The 16,071-nt window shown below is 51.2% G+C and overlaps 2 protein-coding genes across 3 annotated transcripts; one reads left to right on the forward strand and one right to left on the reverse strand.

Annotated features, from left to right (window-relative positions):
- Positions 1–7,499: 7,499 nt before the first annotated feature.
- Positions 7,500–10,872, reverse strand: LOC100191312 (Deoxyhypusine hydroxylase). Of its 2 annotated transcripts, XM_035967643.1 has the most exons (8): positions 10,615–10,872; positions 10,159–10,212; positions 9,565–9,698; positions 9,257–9,483; positions 9,025–9,163; positions 8,228–8,354; positions 8,006–8,124; positions 7,610–7,910 (listed from the first exon to the last, which is right to left on the reverse strand). In XM_035967643.1, exons 1-8 carry the CDS (start codon positions 10,769–10,771, stop codon positions 7,875–7,877), a joined length of 993 nt encoding a protein of 330 aa, XP_035823536.1. In that variant the 5' UTR covers positions 10,772–10,872; the 3' UTR covers positions 7,610–7,874. The 2 variants fall into 2 exon arrangements, with proteins under 2 accessions (NP_001130218.1, XP_035823536.1); NM_001136746.1 differs by lacking the exon at positions 10,159–10,212 and having other exon boundaries at positions 7,500–7,910; positions 10,615–10,844.
- A 137-nt stretch (positions 10,873–11,009) lies between these two features.
- On the forward strand, positions 11,010–14,679 carry LOC100284212 (uncharacterized). Its single transcript, NM_001157107.2, has 6 exons — positions 11,010–11,164; positions 11,299–11,348; positions 12,678–12,822; positions 13,600–13,656; positions 13,729–13,788; positions 13,858–14,679. Exons 2-6 carry the CDS (start codon positions 11,335–11,337, stop codon positions 13,945–13,947), a joined length of 366 nt encoding a protein of 121 aa, NP_001150579.2. The 5' UTR covers positions 11,010–11,164; positions 11,299–11,334; the 3' UTR covers positions 13,948–14,679.
- The last annotated feature ends 1,392 nt before the right edge of the window (positions 14,680–16,071 follow it).

Raw genomic sequence — 16,071 nt, forward strand, 5'->3', positions numbered from 1 at the left:
CGGTGGGGTCGCTCCGGTCGTCGCTGGAGGTTTTCTGCAGGGACGTCCCCAAAATCCTCCAGGTAACGGTTTCAGGCATACCTTTTCTTTTCTGTGAACGAGGCGTTCTTCGTGACACCCCGTTTCCTTCCCCCAGGATCTGACGGATCGGAGCGCCGCCAAGTCGTCGTTCATCCGCCGCGAGGTCGATGTCTGGGGCTCGCTGCAATCCCTGAGGACCTTGCTCGCCGGGGCTACTGCGCGCCTTTCTCAGCAGGGTGCCGAGGTAGCGGACCTCCACTTGTTCTGCACTGACCTGAGAGACGAGGCGGCAGCAGCGCGCGCGGAGGCAGCAGCGGCGCGCGCAGAGGCGCAACGGCAGCGGTCGGAGTTCGTCCAGGTCGTCGAGGAGCGGGACCAATCTCGGGGCCGGGCTGCCGAGGCCGAAAGCCGGGCTGAAACCCTCGCAGCCGACTTAGCCGCAGCCCAGGTCGCGGCCTCGGAGCAGCGTGCCCGAGCTAGAGGTACGCTTTGGCCGTCCCTGGTTCTTGTTCTTGTCTGTTTCCTCTGCTTGTGTTTGAGATCTTTCTTCTGGCTGTTCGTAGAGCTCGAGTCCGCCCTTGACGAGTCCGCCAAGGCGCTTGCCGAGGCGCTTGCCGGAGCTGCCGAGCAGAGGGAGGCCGACCTCGCGGCCATGTCCGAGGCCGTCTCGGACGTTTATCGGATCCTTGGCTCCGGCGACGTCCCTTCAGGAAGCTCCCCTCAAAGCCGCCTTCAAGCCTTGGGTGATCATGCGCGCGGCAGAGTCCGCGAGGCGCTACACCACGGCGTCAGGCGGGCCTTCGCCGTGCTCGCTTCCCACTACGTTGTGGACCTGGAGCGGGTTAGTGAGGGGTATTGTCTTCCTGACGAAGACGAAGCTGCCCTGGCAGAAGTTCAGCGGCTCGACGCGGTCGCCGCGGGTCCGAGCGCAGTGCTGGCGACCACCTTTGAGGCGGAGATCCTTCCCCCTGCGCCGTCGCCGGAAGCCGAGATGGACCTTACCAAAGGCGGGGACGGAGCTGAAGGCGCGGTTCCTTCCCAAGGCGACGCCTAACTCTTGTTGGAACAGTTCCTATTGGATGTGCGTGTGTCTTACTGCGGCCGCTGAGGCCTGAACACTTTGTTTTCATTGCATGAAGTCGTACTCTTCTTCCTTTTATTTTGCGTGTCCGGCTTAGCCTGTCAATAATAGGGTGGCTTCCCGAGTAGGGTCATTTTTCGTGGCGGGTGATGAGTGAGGTGTCCCTAACCCGGAGGCGTAGGAGTTCCTCGGCTCAGTCGGCCTCGCCACTTACATGCACCCACGTTCGCTCCTCGGGGCCCTGCTTCTGACATAGCCGGGAGAACGCAAAAGCCTTTTTTGATCGAAAATTTTGGATGCAGAGAGGTACACCCAATCTTGACGCAGAGGGGTTCCCCCCTTTTTAGCCCCCGAGGGAGGGTCGGGCTCTGCCGAGGCGAGGCCGACCCTTCCTTGACGACTGAGACTTGTGTGGGAGCGAGGTATATGAACAACTTGAAAACATCTTGAGGGTAGAAGCAACGTAGCTGTCGGACGTTCCAAGCGTTGTCGTAGACCTCGCCTTGACCGCCGGCCAGCTTGTACGTTCCGGGCTCCAGAACGTCGGCGGTGACAAGCGGCCTTTCCCGGGGGTGCGTGCAGCCCCTGGGTACCCCCAGCAAGGGCTCGGGGTGCTGTGCGATGGTCGGGGTCTTCTCCTGGTTGGCTTCGATGCCCCGTTTGGAGATAATGAACTCCAAGACCATGCCCTGGGGCGCCCCGAGGACCCACCTTTCAGGGTTGAGCTTGACGCTTTTCGCTTCTTTTAGCTTGTGGATCTCCTCGCCTATCACTCTGCGCTTCTCCTCGTCGAATCGGCGCAGAGGCTGCTTGACGGGTCGGGCTCCGGCCCGAATATCCAGCGAGTGCTCGGCGACATCCCTCGGTATGCTGGGCATGTCCGAGGGACTCCACGCAAAGACGTCGGCGTTTGCGCGGAGAAAGTCGACGAGCACTGCTTCCTATTTGGGGTCGAGCCCGGAACCGATCCGGATCTGCTTGGAGGTGTCGCCACTGGGGTCGAGAGGGACGGCCTTGACCGTCTCCACTGGCTCGAAGTTGCCGGTATGACGCTTCACGTCTGGCACCTCTTTTGAGAGGCTTTCCAGGTCGGCGATGAGGGCCTCGGACTCGGCGAGGGCCTCGGCGTACTCCACGCACTCCACGTCGCATTCGAACGCGTGTTTGTACGTGGGGCCGACGGTGATGACCCCGTTGGGGCCCGACATCTTGAGCTTCAGGTAGGTGTAGTTGGGGACGGCCATGAACTTCGCGTAGCATGGCCTCCCCAGTACCGCGTGGTAGGTTCCTCGGAACCCGACCACCTCGAACGTCAGAGTCTCCCTTCGGAAGTTGGAGGGCGTTCCGAAGCAGACGGGAAGGTCGAGTCGTCCGAGGGGCTGGACGCGCTTCCCGGGAATGATCCCGTGGAAGGGCACAACGCCTGCTCGGACGGAGGACAGATCGACGCGCAGGAGCCTGAGGGTCTCGGCGTAGATGATGTTGAGGCAGCTGCCCCCGTCCATAAGGACCTTGGTGAGCCTGACGTCGCCAATGACGGGGTCGACGACGAGCGGGTATTTCCCCGGGCTCGGCACGTGGTCGGGGTGGTCAGCTTGGTCGAAGGTGATGGGCTTGTCGGACCAGTCTAGGTAGACTGGCGCCGCCACCTTCACCGAGCAGACCTCCCGGCGCTCTTGCTTGCGATGCCGAGCCGAGGCATTCGCCGCATGCCCACCGTAGATCATGAAGCAGTCGCGGACCTCGGGGAACTCTCCTGCTTGGTGATCTTCCTTCTTGTCGTCGTCGCGGGCCCTGCCACCCTCCGCGGGTGGCCCGGCCCTGTGGAAGTGGCGCCGAAGCATGACGCACTCCTCAAGGGTGTGCTAGACGGGCCCCTGATGATAGGGGCACGACTCCTTGAGCATCTTGTCGAAGAGGTTAGCACCTCCGGTGGGCTTCCGAGGGTTCTTGTACTCGGCGGCGGCGACAAGGTCCGCGTCGGCGGCGTCGCGTTTCGCTTGCGACTTCTTCTTGCCTTTCTTCTTGGCGCCGCGCGGAGTAGACGCCTCGGGAGCATCTTCCGATGGGCGGCCCTGGGGCTGCTTGTCCTTTCGGAAGATAGCCTCGACCGCCTCCTGGCCAGAGGCGAACTTGGTGGCGATGTCCATCAGCTCGCTCGCCCTGGTGGGAGTCTTGCGACCCAACTTACTCACCAGGTCGCGGCAGGTGGTGCCGGCAAGGAACGCGCCGATGACATCCGAGTCGGTGATGTTGGGCAGCTCGGTGCGCTGCTTCGAGAATCGCCGGATGTAGTCCCGGAGAGACTCTCCCGGCTGCTGTCGGCAGCTTCGGAGGTCCCAGGAATTCCCGGGGCGCACGTACGTGCCCTGGAAATTGCCGGCGAAGGCTTGGATCAGGTCATCCCAGTTGGAGATCTGCCCCGGAGGCAGACGCTCCAACCAGGCGCGAGCGGTGTCGGAGAGGAACAGGGGGAGGTTGCGGATGATGAGGTTGTCGTCGTCCGTTCCACCCAGTTGGCAGGCCAGGCGGTAGTCCGCGAGCCACAGTTCCGGTCTCGTTTCCCCCGAGTACTTTGTGATAGTAGTCGGGGGTCGGAACCGGGTCGGGAACGGCGCCCGTCGGATGGCCCGGCTGAAGGCCTGCGGACCGGGTGGTTCGGGCGAGGGACTCCGATCCTCCCCGCTGTCGTAGCGTCCCCCACGCCTGGGGTGGTAACCTCGGCGCACCCTCTCGTCGAGGTGGGCCCGACGGTCGCGATGATGGTGCTCGTTGCCGAGGTGGCCCGGGGCCGCAGGCGCGGTGTTGTGCGTGCGCCCGGTGTAGACCGAGGCTTCCCGCATGAATCGAGAAGTCGCGGCATGAGGTTCCGAGGGGTATCCCTGCCTTCGGGAGGCAGAGCTCTCGGCCCATCGGACCGCAGCGCCTTCCAGGAGATTCTTGAGCTCTCCCTGGATTCGCCGACCCTCGGTGGTTGATGGCTCTGGCATCGCGCGGAGAAGCATCGCTGCGGCAGCCAGGTTCTGACCGACCCCACTGGATGCGGGTGGCGGCCTGACCCTGACGTCGTTGGCGACGCGGTGTTGGAAACCCTGGGGCAGGTGACGTATTTCTCCGGCCGGGGGTTGGCTCGCCCATGCCTGCCCGACGTCCCGGCGGATCGGCTCAAGCGCTCCTGCTCCCTCGTCGAGCCTGGCCTGCGCCCCGCGGACTTGCTCGAGCTATGGGTCGTGACCCCCCGCCGGAACGGGGACCGCAGCTAGCTCCCGCGGGATGTCAGCGCGAGGCACCGGCCTAGGGAGATCATCGTTCTCCGGCATGCCGAGATGATTGCCTTCTGAGGGATCCCCTAGCTCGACGTGGAAACATTCGCGGCTTGGGCCGCAGTCCTCGTCGTTGAGGCTGCCGCTACCGTCGGAACAGTCGGAGAGGCAGTAGTCACATGCGGTCATGAAGTCCCGCATGGCACTAGGGTTGCCAAATCCAGAGAAATCCCAACAGATGTTGGGGTCGTCGTCTTCCTCGGACCCAGAGGGCCCGTAGGTCGAGACGTCCGTCAGCCGGTCCCAAGGCGACCGCATGCGAAACCCCAGAGGGTTTGATCTCGCCTCTACGAGAGCGCCCGCCAAAGCAAGGTCGCTAGGCGGGTTGAGGCTGAGTCCAAATGACGTAGGATGGGAATCGGTCGGTACCTTTCGGTCGATGAGCAGCGACATGGTCACGCCGGGGACTGATTGCACCGTGGTCTCAGGTACGAGGGCGACGTCCTGCAAGCTCTCTGCGAGCGCACTGGCGTCGTCCACTTGCTCGGGATTGGCGTGTCGCGGGGAGACGGCGCTCGCCTTCGTCTCAAACGCGAGGTCGACGCCCGACGCGCCCCCCGTTGGGGCGCTGGGGACGTCGACTCGCTCGACAGCCGACGAGACGCGGCCTCCCGCTTGGCCTTGGTTGCCCCGCCTCCTCCTCCATTGGCGGGGGAGAGGACGGGGCGAGCTCGAATGTTGTTCTTCCACCACGCGGGGAAGACGTCGTCGATTCCGCCGCCGGTGGGCGGGCTGTCGGCCGCCATTGTCGTTGTCGCGCGGCGGTGGAAGGAGTATCATGTCGTAGCTGCCGTCGAAGGACATGAACTCAAGACTCCCGAAACGGAGCACCGTCCCGGGTTGGAGAGGTTGCTGGAGACTGCCCATCTGGAGCTTGACGGGAAGCTGTTCGTCAACACGCAGCAGGCCCCTACCTGGCGCGCCAACTGTCGGCGTTTCGAGACCGGGGGTCCCTAAGCCGACGAGTGAATGTCGCCGCGTGCCCCAGCCCAGATGGGTCGACGCGAGGCCGAGCGCGAAGGGGGGAAGTGAGGTGGCCGGAGATGGGCGTGAGAGAGGTGGAAATCCCGCGGCCTTCGTGTTCGTCCCGCGCCCAGGTCGGGTGCGCTTGCAGTAGGGGGTTACAAGCGTCCACGCGGGTGAGGGAAGCGAGCGGCCCCAAGAGAGCGCCTGTCCCGTCCTCGTCCCCGCGCGGCCAACCCTCTCTAAGAGGGCCCTGGTCCTTCCTTTTATAGGCGTAAGGAGAGGATCCAGGTGTACAATGGGGGTGTAGCAGAGTGCTACGTGTCTAGCGGGGGAGTGCTAGCGCCCTAAGTACATGCCGATGTGGCAGCCGGAGAGATCTTGGCACCCAGCTGGTGCGATGTCGTGGCTGTCGGAGGAGCGACGAAGCCTGGTGGAGGGACAGCTGTCGGAGCGGTTGAGTCCTTGCTGACGTCCTCCTGCTTCCGTAAGAGAGCTGAGAGCCGCCGTCGTCACAGAGCATGCGGGGCGCCATCATTGCCTATCTGGCGGAGCTAGCCAGATAGGACACCGGTCTTGTTCTCTGCGGCCCGAGTCAGCTCGGGGTAGGGTGATGATGGCGCTTCCTGTTGACGTGGCTGGCCTGCGCCCTAGGTTGGGCGACGTGGAGGCTCCTCCGAAGCCGAGGTCGAGTCTGTCCTCCATGGCCGAGGCCGAGCCCGAGCCCCTGGGTCGGGTGAGGCGGAGGTCGTTCGGCAGAGGCCAGGGCGGAGTCCGAGCCCTGGGGTCGGGCGAAGCGGAGTTCGTCGTCTTCCGGGGCTGAGCCCGAGTCCGAGCCCTGGGGTCAGGCGGAGCGGAGTTCGCCGTCTTCCGGGACTTAGCCCGAGTCCGAGCCCTGGGTCGGGCGGGGCGGAGTTCGCCGTCTTCCGGGACTTAGCCCGAGTCCGAGCCCTAGGTCGGGCGGAGCGGAGTTCGCCGTCTTCCGGGACTTAGCCTGAATCCGAGCCCTGGGTCGGGCGGAGCGGAGTTCGCCGTCTTCCGGGACTTAGCCCGAGTCCGAGCCCTGGGTCGGGCGGAGCGGAGTTCGCCGTCTTCCGGGACTTTGCCCGAGTCCGAGCCCTAGGTCGGGCGGAGCGGAGTTCGCCGTCTTCCGGGACCTAGCCCGAGTCCGAGCCCTGGGTCGGGCGGAGCGGAGCTTCCTATGGTGCCTTTGGCAGGGCCTGACTGCCTGTCAGTCTCACTCTGTCAAGTGGCACTGCAGTCGGAGTGGCGCAGGCGGCGCTGTCCTTCTGTCAGGCCGGTCAGTGGAGCGGCGAAGTGATGGCGGTCACTTCGGCTCTGCCGGGGGGCGCGCGTCAGGATAAAGGTGTCAGACCACCTTTGCGTTAAATGCTCCTGCGATTCGGTCGGTCGGTGCGGCGATTTAGTCAGGGTTGCTTCTTAGCGAAGGCAGGGCCTCGGGCGAGCCGGAGATGTGTCCGCCGTTGGAGGGGGGCCTCGGGCGAGACGGAAATCCTCCGGGGTCGGCTGCCCTTATCCGAGGCTAGGCTCGTGCGAGGCATGATCGAGTCGCTCGAATGGACTGATCCCTGACTTAATCGCACCCATCAGGCCTTTGCAGCTTTATGCTGATGGGGGTTACCAGCTGAGAATTAGGAGTCTTGAGGGTACCCCTAATTATGGTCCCCGACAATTAATAATGAACAACTGCACATGCACAAGCTGAAAATAAATGAATAAATAATTGCGGTAACAAATCAAAAGTCTAACCCAGCTCACCATGTTAAATCAATCGACTAAAACTAGTCCAGCTCATGGGTAACATGACAAGTTTTTAACATATTTAGAAAATAATATATAGAGAAGTATCGAAAGAGATCATTTTTTTGCTTTATATATTATTTGAGGACTAGCTAAATCTAGAATTTAGATAGTAAAATTATACTTCATATATTAGGTACATAATCAATGGAGCTGCTCTTACTTTCTTAATAAATTCCGTCACGTTTCACGTAAGAAAAAAAATTCCACCCATATTTTGCTTACTATTAAAAGACTATTTAATGCCAGGTAAAAAAAAAGTCATGAAATCATACACGCACGTTTTGAGGGAACATCCTGCAAAAATGCTTTTGCAAGAATATAAATAAGTGGTTCCCTTTATGCATAGATCTGGATTCGCGCTGGTGAGGATAACCCAGTTTTCTTTGCTGCGAGTGTATAATTGCCGAAACCAACCACTGACATAGTTCGCATGTATTCTTTTGTCGAAATTTATAAGTTTTCATAGTTTTCATGGTTTCTTTTCCATTTGTTTTCATGCTGCTCCGTGTTTCAACCTCCATATCACGATTAACCAAAAAAAAAATCCTATCAGGATAAAGAGTATCATCAAAGCCAGTGGATATATGGCTGGTCCAGTCACATTAACCAATACAAGAAGCTTTCAGTCACTTCGCATTGAGTGATCATCGACGAAGAGGAACCTAGGACTGCACATGAGGAGTCTGAAGGAAGAGAAACTGCATGGAAAGGAAGCCCTGGTTTAAACAAATTTACACGAACGAAGATCTTATGAGGCAGAAAGTTCTTTGTGATGATGTAGGCAGGCACGTACCTCAAAGGATTTCCCCGATCTCTCATACTCGAGCATACTGAGAGCTACTTCACAGCTCTGCGAGACTATGGGCTCAGGATCCTTTGCAAACTCCTCCAAAAGGGCAATGCTTTCTTGGTCTACAACACAGCACGGTCACAATTTCAGGTAACTGGAGAATGTCTCTATGCATGGGCTGGAGTTTGTAAATGACATTCCGCCAAAACTTGCAGTTTTAGTTACCTGCGATTGAGCCAAGGGCTTCAGCAGCTTCATGCCTGACCATTGGATGCTCACAGACATCCTTCAGGACTGTAGAAAGCGCATCTGAAGCGGCTTTGTTTTGCAGCTGACCTAACACATAAGCAACCTGCCGAATAATACCCAAGTGTTATATTGGATATAAAACCAAAGGCATTGTAATGCAAAGTTTTTTAAATAAAAAAAACTAAATTTCTTGCTAGGAATATGATGTTATGACCTCGGTGTATCAGCCAATGTGCAGACTAGATCTGAAGCAGTTTCACACCACCAATCCTATTATCCTAACCTGATTTTTCGTTACTATGTTTCTTTTCATAAAGGGAAACACCAAACTCCCACTCCATTACTAAATAAATATAACGGTCAAATTTCTTGAGGATCCTACTGACCATAAATTAAGAGGTTGTAACGGGATATTGTCCAATCTAACATAAGTACATAACAAGACTGACAAACAACTGACATGTGACATCATATATTAAAAAGAAATAGCTGCAAGGCTGCTCAGGTTTGTGCTCAAATCTTAACTCCATTTCAATTTATTATGCCAGTTTGTTGTATTTTTTTATGCAAGCTCAAAATTTTCAAGTGTAAATGCCAAATAATAATCTAGACTGCCAGAACCTAAAGAAACAAGTTACAAGGCAACAAAAAAATTCCATTGGAGCTCAGAATATTTTTTGAGAAAAACATTCAAACGATACATTGTTGGTTGCTTGATTTACAATTGTATAAAAAAAATATGACAACAAGGATGAGCTAAATTTTGAAGAAACCTCATGACGTAGAAGAGCACTTTTGACGCTCAGAGCTGCAACAATAGCAGAAACAGCAGCATCTCCACCATCATTCCTAAGCGCAAAAAGAGCTGCATAACGTTGGTACATGCTCTCTTGCTCATTGAGAAGAAGGCCCCTGAAAAACATCCACCATGTTGATAACGGAAAGGCTGTAGGCATAGGATACAATCAACACATGTAAGAATCCTTTGAAAGTTGTAAATAATACCTTAATTGATCTACTGAAAGCCCATGCTTTGAAGGCAGCGCTGGATCAACTGAGAGAAAGGGTGAAGTGGTTGTACTCTCAGCCCCATTAACTTTCTTATTCTCCTCTATTCGTCCTAGTGCCAGCTCGCAAGTTTCTTGGACCTCCACAGCAGGATCAGTTGTTAGACTTTCCTCCAACACAGGGATGCTCTTTTCCAGGCCAATAGCTCCAAGAGCTTCCGCTGCCTAACCAATACACATACACTACTATTTAACATGAATATCCAAGGACTAGAAGAAGCATATAACATCAAATTCACTGAGTACCTCATGGCGGACAATTGGATGTAGCGAAAGATCTTTGAGAACTGCCACCAGTGCAGGAATAGCCTCAGCATCCTGCATTTGTCCAAGTGCAAATGCAGCCTCATGGGCAAGCAAGTTAGAAGGATCCCTTGCAGCTGAACAATTTACAAAATATGTCAGGTTTTCTTAAGCACAATCTTTTGATCTCTCAAACATGAAATTGCAGAAATCTGAATATGCACAGCTAGCAGCGCAAAAGTGGTGGTTGCGAATCAGGCCCTTGATGTGCTTTTCAATTCTTGCATAACTAGTATAGTACAGTTTTCTTTTTCAGTAATGACTACTAAAAGAAATCTAAGAGATATCAGGTTTGTCTGTAATGGCTTTTGTTGACAGCAGAGTAGCAGACCAAAGTTAACAACATAATCTCACAGTTATACATAGCAGGAAAGGAACAAAAAAGTGGCAGTCATCCAAACTTTCAGGAATTTAATATGTACTACATAGCAATAAATATAAAATAATCTCAACCATTGAAACAATACCAAAATTTGAGATAAACCCTCTAATAGCAAATATATTGGTAATATGTTTGGCAGCTCCTATAATGCTAACCTCTTTCTTTGGTGCTGACCAAAATGTATCTCACAGAAACGCCAAAGTCTAAACCTAAAACAAGTGTTATGAAATACTCCGTATTATTAACATTAAACAACTACTGCTAGCACTAGCACAAAATGAACTAGTGCAGCTTGTTGAGATCAATTTGGTGAATAACATAAAGAATCCATCAAAGTTAAATTTTCTAGTATCGTCAGTTCATCACCTCAGCACTAGTATGAACTGTAAGGACACTAGAGTTTGGAACAAAACCGACGAAGTACCTAGGACTAATGGTGCTGCAATCAAGGCACCAAATTAGTGAAGCACAGTATGGTATCCACTCCATCTACTCGATTAGTTCTGCAAAGCAGCAGGGACCAGAAATCTGTTGCTAAATCCACAAGCTGCTAAAGCCTTCGACCAAGCTTTGAAGAGTAGCAAAGCCGATTCAGTGAAGCGAGACGAGACCTTGGAGGAGGGCGCGGCGCGGCGCATCCCCGCGGAGGTTGCGGAGGGAGAAGAGCGCCCGGAAGCGCTCCGCGATGGGCTGCTCCGTGTTCAGCAGCCGCTCGCAGAGGAACCGCTCCATCTCCGGGGACGACTCGAACGCGGAGGTGGCCGTCATCTCACGCGGGCGACTCCGTACGGTTCACACGCTCCGGTCGGCAAGGTGGTCACTGGGGGCGGCGGCGGCGAAGGAAATCCCGCCTCTCGGAAAGAAAAAGAAAAGGAGAAGACGAGGGACGAGCTCGCGTCGAGTCGACGCCGACCGTCCGATCGGAACGCGCCACGTCACCTCTCCAAACGGACGGACGACAGCGACCAGAGGCTCCTCTTGTCTTGATGCCGGTGGGTCCCAATGGCTTTACCCAGATTCTGGCCCACATGGCAGTTACACGCTACGTGTGTAATCTCGCGTCGGCGAAGCGCGTAGCATTCCTTTTCCTCCTCCCCTTTGCGGCTTCTCGCAGCGCTGCGAATCCCAATCCGCACCGATCCGACGCGAATCGATCGAGAGGTGAGCTCGCTGGATCCCCCCTATCACCGCACTCGTCCACTCCTGTCCGGATTTTCCCTCTTCTTTTTCGTGCTCTTGGCGCCCCTCTCGGCGATTTGCTTGACTCTGATGGGTTTGGGGTTTGGTGCGTGCAGGCAGGGGGCAGCACTAATCGAATCGAGACTAGCGCCATGAACCCGAGAGGGTAAGTTTCTGAGCTTGTTTGTTGCTTTGAGCTTGGGATTTTCGTCAGATGGTGTTTGAATTTAGGGTTGGTGAGCGCGAGCGATTTGTTAGAACGGCTCAATGTGGCTGCCTCACTGGATGAATCGCACGCGATTAGTGCGATCGGTACGCTGCATTTGTTAGGGGTTAAGATGAGTGATTCGTGCTGCTGTTTACTTACCTTGTGCAGATAATTCAGTTGTTGTCCCGTAGTTATGGTTGATGAATTCCCTCCAAAGACAAATCGATTGTTGTATATGACAGTTTCATTTTCCCCAACTCTAAGCTGTTTGAGTATCACGAATATAGGTTTATCAGACATAGAAGTTGGTTTCACATGATTATTGACTGGGCTTAGTTTGCTTCTCTGACCAACGAATTTATAACTAAGAGCTACTAATCTCTTTGTTTATGTGTGCTGATATTTCTCTGCTTCAACAGATATACTTTGCTCACTATCACAGCCTCATGGTCAAATTCTTTCTATTAGGTCCCGTAGTTATGCTCACTATCGCAAGCTCCTCAACTCTGTAGTTGTGCATAACAATATGTCTTGGCAAATAGTCCAATATAACGGAAGGGGATGAAAAGTATATGCTGGAGCAATATAGCTATAATTATATATTATAGAAAAATATAAGAACGGTGATCCTCTTCCGGCATAACAGCAGTACATGAGTTTCACCCAGACAAAATGGACAGACTCTATGGCAGCTATGGATCTCAATTGTATTGCTAATTGGGGCTAATATGCACCACCTACGTCATTGCCTAGTTATTATCACGCTTCCTTTTTTGTCATCTTATAGTAGTTTTCTGTTGTACAAAAGCACTTTAGCAGACAATGCTTTGACTTATTTCGTGATATGGGTCCAGGTAACTGTGTTGTCGGTCCATCACAGAGTATGCAAGTTTCGTGTTTCCGATTCGTGGACCATATATGTTTTATAATTAGTATATTGTTATAACTAATATTGATTATTGTTGAGCTGAGTCGAGTTTTGTTAGTTAGAGATAGAATTCAGAAGGGAAAAATATATGTTTTTTCTCAGTTTAAATAAATAGTTTGGATTGTTTCAACATATTTGTTCAGCTACTTCACCAAATGGATAAGGCTGTTTGTTCTTATTGATTCTAATAATGTAGAATCCCATTTTTATCTGAACATCCTAGGTTGACTGTTCCTTTGTGAAATTTTATTTGAGTAGTTAAGTTTAAATTTGCAACCCCTTTCACTTTGCAGTTAGTCTCTCTTCGTCTATTGATTGTATGCCCTGTTCCTATTGGAAAATTTATGCACTTTGTGCAGCCATCGTAGCAACAGAACTTCTCTCTTCGATGGCATTGAGGAGGGTGGAATCCGAGCAACATCCTATTCTTCTCATGAGATAGATGAGCAAGAAAATGATGGAGCTATTGATGGACTGCAGGATCGTGTCAGCATTCTCAAGCGGGTATTGTGCAACTTCAACTTCTTAAAACATTCTAACTCTGTTGATTCTTTTATGTAAAACAACTGTAGATATTATTATATACTTACCAGCTCAAGAGATGAGATAATAAAATAGGTTTATTAAAACAATATTGTGTTCCTTAAAAAAATAGTTTCTCTCTGCTGCAACTTTAGTGCACAGTATTAGTGTAGATATGGGATTCTTGTCAGCTGCACGCTTTCCTGGATCAGTTTGGTTTGAAATATTTGAAATTAGTTCAGCACGGTTCTCTAGTTAAATTTTACCAAAAAGGAATCTAAGTAATCTGATGGGCCTTGCGACGACTATTGGTGGTTGCATTAATGCAATCTGAATATTTGATTGGCCTTTTCTTTGAGTGTGGGATGCATTTGGTAGCTGTATTAGATACAGCTTTCTTTAAAAGCTGCAATTAGATGAGATATAGAGGAGGAAGACCGGGAGAATATCTGGACAATGGGCCATGTCATGATTCTGGTGTTCTTTGTCAATCTGGTTTCATTCTGTCTGATGTCAGTGTGGACATTCTCCAAAGTCAGCAATCTCTATTATGGTATAGGGTGCTTTGCTCATTTTATTAATGGTACGATAGAAAACAAACGAGCATTCCAACAACTCTTCCTTGGACTAGTTTAAGTTTGTTGGAATTGTTGTAACATTAGGATTCTTTCCCCATTCATCAATCTGGAATTCTGGATAAGCTTTTAGGCAACCATAGGTTTGTTATTAGGTACTGAAGGCTCTTTCACTTACCTGTAGTTGTCAGGCGATATCCATGAAGAGGTGGAGACTCATAACAGAATGCTGGACCGAATGGTACACTTGCCCCCCATCCTTTGCTTGTTGTAAGATCTGAATCTACTATCCTACTCACGTGGACAAATTCAGGGGAACGATATGGATACTTCAAGGGGTTTTCTGTCTGGGACCGTGGACAAATTCAAGATGGTAAGCGACAAGAGAAACAATTAAATTAGTAGGCCGATTGTGCCCTTCTGAGATGATCCATGTGTGCAGGTATTTGAGACCAAATCAAGCCGGAGGATGGGAACCCTCGTCGCATCATTCGTCGCCCTTTTTCTGCTGGTTTACTACTTGACCAGGTAGAAGACATGACATGCTGGAAATGGTCATCTCATCATCTGCGTGCCGTGCCGTATAGATAGATACCTTGAAAACCCACCGTCCTGAGTGCCAAAGTATATGTTGATGTGGGTGTTTCGTCAACTCTGCACTGTACAACACGACTACAGCGTGCGTGCTGGGTCGATCCTATGTTCTCTTGTTGCGGGATTCAAGTTTGTTGTCCGTTCCTTCCCTTTGGCATGTCATGTGTATGGTATTTAGTAGCATAACAACAACAAAAAAACTGTATAAAGAAGCTTTGATTGAGCACTATGTGAGGTCGACACGTGTCCCGCAGCATCTGGCAAAACGAATCCAGATGCAAGGAATGATAATGTGGGTGCACCATGAACAAGTGGTATAGTTAAATACTACGTACGCATTATTGTATTGTATAGATAGAAGACTTAAAAGGTCAGCGTGTGCAGGAATCATAACCAACGCAGTGATCAAGGATGCAATTATTGAGGCAGCGAGATGCTCTCTACTCGGGCGGGCAAGAGAACACAAGCACCAAACACCTGTGACAAAGCTTAGATAATTGCACCAGCCGGTCCTAATCACATGCTTGTATGCCTATACATACCTATTGCCTCGTATCTGTATACTAATCTCGCTAAACGCACTAGCCCCGATTTTGGTTTCTGAACGGTTGTATGCTATTTTATTTGGTTGTACATATATTGCATGAAATAAAAAAAATACTAGTACAAGGTTAAGACCACGTTTTGTATTTTATGTGGTTATATATACCCTGAAAGACCTTATTTTATTTTTAGTATATCTTAAAGTTTTTTATTCCAAATACACTAAAAGCATTTGATATGTATTAATCGTGCACTAATAAAGTTTGGTAACCGATACAAGCATCCAAGGAGTCCGGCTCCAGAGAAATGTTGTTCAAATAGCGTGTACATGCACGGTACATACTACCGGACACAACCACTTTGTCGAGCGTAACTCTTGAAAAAAAAACTCGGTGAACTGTACATCAACAATAGATTCTTTATCGAGTACTTTTTGTCGGTTACTCAGCAAAGTTTTTATCGAGTGGCATCTGACGCTTGGCAAATAAAAGTCGTCGTGATAGAGACGGAGACTTTGTCGAGTGTACTCGGTAACACTCGGCAAAGAGGGAGTTTGTTGGTCTGACACTCGGCAAAAAAAACTCCAACAGGCCCCATGGCAGCCTGCCGAGAGCCACAACTTGGCACCCGACAAAGGGAGCTCGTGTGAAGGCCGCATAGGTTGTACACATTGTATGTGATAACTTTCACAAAACACTGTCAAATTTTTATCACACCTTTTACATATGATATCATGAAATCTCGACAAGTTTCATGATTTTCTGACTTTGTTTGTGTTTTAACAATTTTAAAACAATTGGATCGCAATGGTCATGTTTCGTGAATATGGTGTTCGAAATTTCTGGTTTGTACCTGCATTAGGTCGTAACTTGTGCCAAATAGTATGAATATCAATTTTGCATTCGTTGTTTTTCATTTTTAGTTACTTGCAGTTCAAATTTGAATTATCCAAAGAAATTCAATTAAATGAACTAAATCTAATAGGTATAGCAAATAATTTGACAAATGTGCCAGAATTGGACATGTAGGATTAGAGATTGTAGGAACACACCACAGAAAAGTTGGAGTAAAAAAAGAAAAAACACAAATAAACTTTGCCAAGTGTCAAAGGAAAACACTCGACAACAATTTTATTTGTCGATTGTCTGTCGGAGACACTAACAAAGAAATAATTTTGTCGAGTGTCCTTTCCTGGCACTCGGCATAGTTAACGGTCGTCAACTATAGACGATCGCTGGCGGCTCTTTACCGAGTACCCAGTTTTGCCGAGAGTTGTTCACTCTCGAGTACCCAGTTGTGCTGAGAGCCGGACACTTGACAAATCCTCCTTTGCTAAGTGTCTTTGTATGCCGAGTGTTTAGTGCTCGGCAAAGGACGTCGTTGGTGAGTGCATTTGTTCGCCGAGAGTGTCACTCGACAAATTATGCTTTATCGAGTGCCCGATATTTTGCACGTGACAAAGCTTTGAGCACTCAACAAAGAGCCAGGTTTCGGTAGTGAAAGTTAGAATAGATGATAA

The sequence above is a fragment of the Zea mays genome, chromosome 5 (genome assembly GCF_902167145.1).
Source record: "Zea mays cultivar B73 chromosome 5, Zm-B73-REFERENCE-NAM-5.0, whole genome shotgun sequence".
NCBI lineage: Eukaryota > Viridiplantae > Streptophyta > Magnoliopsida > Poales > Poaceae > Zea > Zea mays.

Coding starts and splice junctions, on each gene's coding strand:
- LOC100191312 (XM_035967643.1), bottom strand. CDS start 10,771: ATGACGGCCACCTCCGCGTTCGAGTCGTCCCCGGAGATGGAGCGGTTC. Junction 9,699..10,158: donor GGTCAGCACCAAAGAAAGAG/GTTAGCATTATA, acceptor TAAATTGTTCAG/CTGCAAGGGATCCTTCTAAC. Junction 8,355..9,024: donor GTGCTCTTCTACGTCATGAG/GTTTCTTCAAAA, acceptor ATTATTCGGCAG/GTTGCTTATGTGTTAGGTCA.
- LOC100284212 (NM_001157107.2), top strand. Junction 13,657..13,728: donor ACAGAATGCTGGACCGAATG/GTACACTTGCCC, acceptor GGACAAATTCAG/GGGAACGATATGGATACTTC. Junction 13,789..13,857: donor CCGTGGACAAATTCAAGATG/GTAAGCGACAAG, acceptor CCATGTGTGCAG/GTATTTGAGACCAAATCAAG.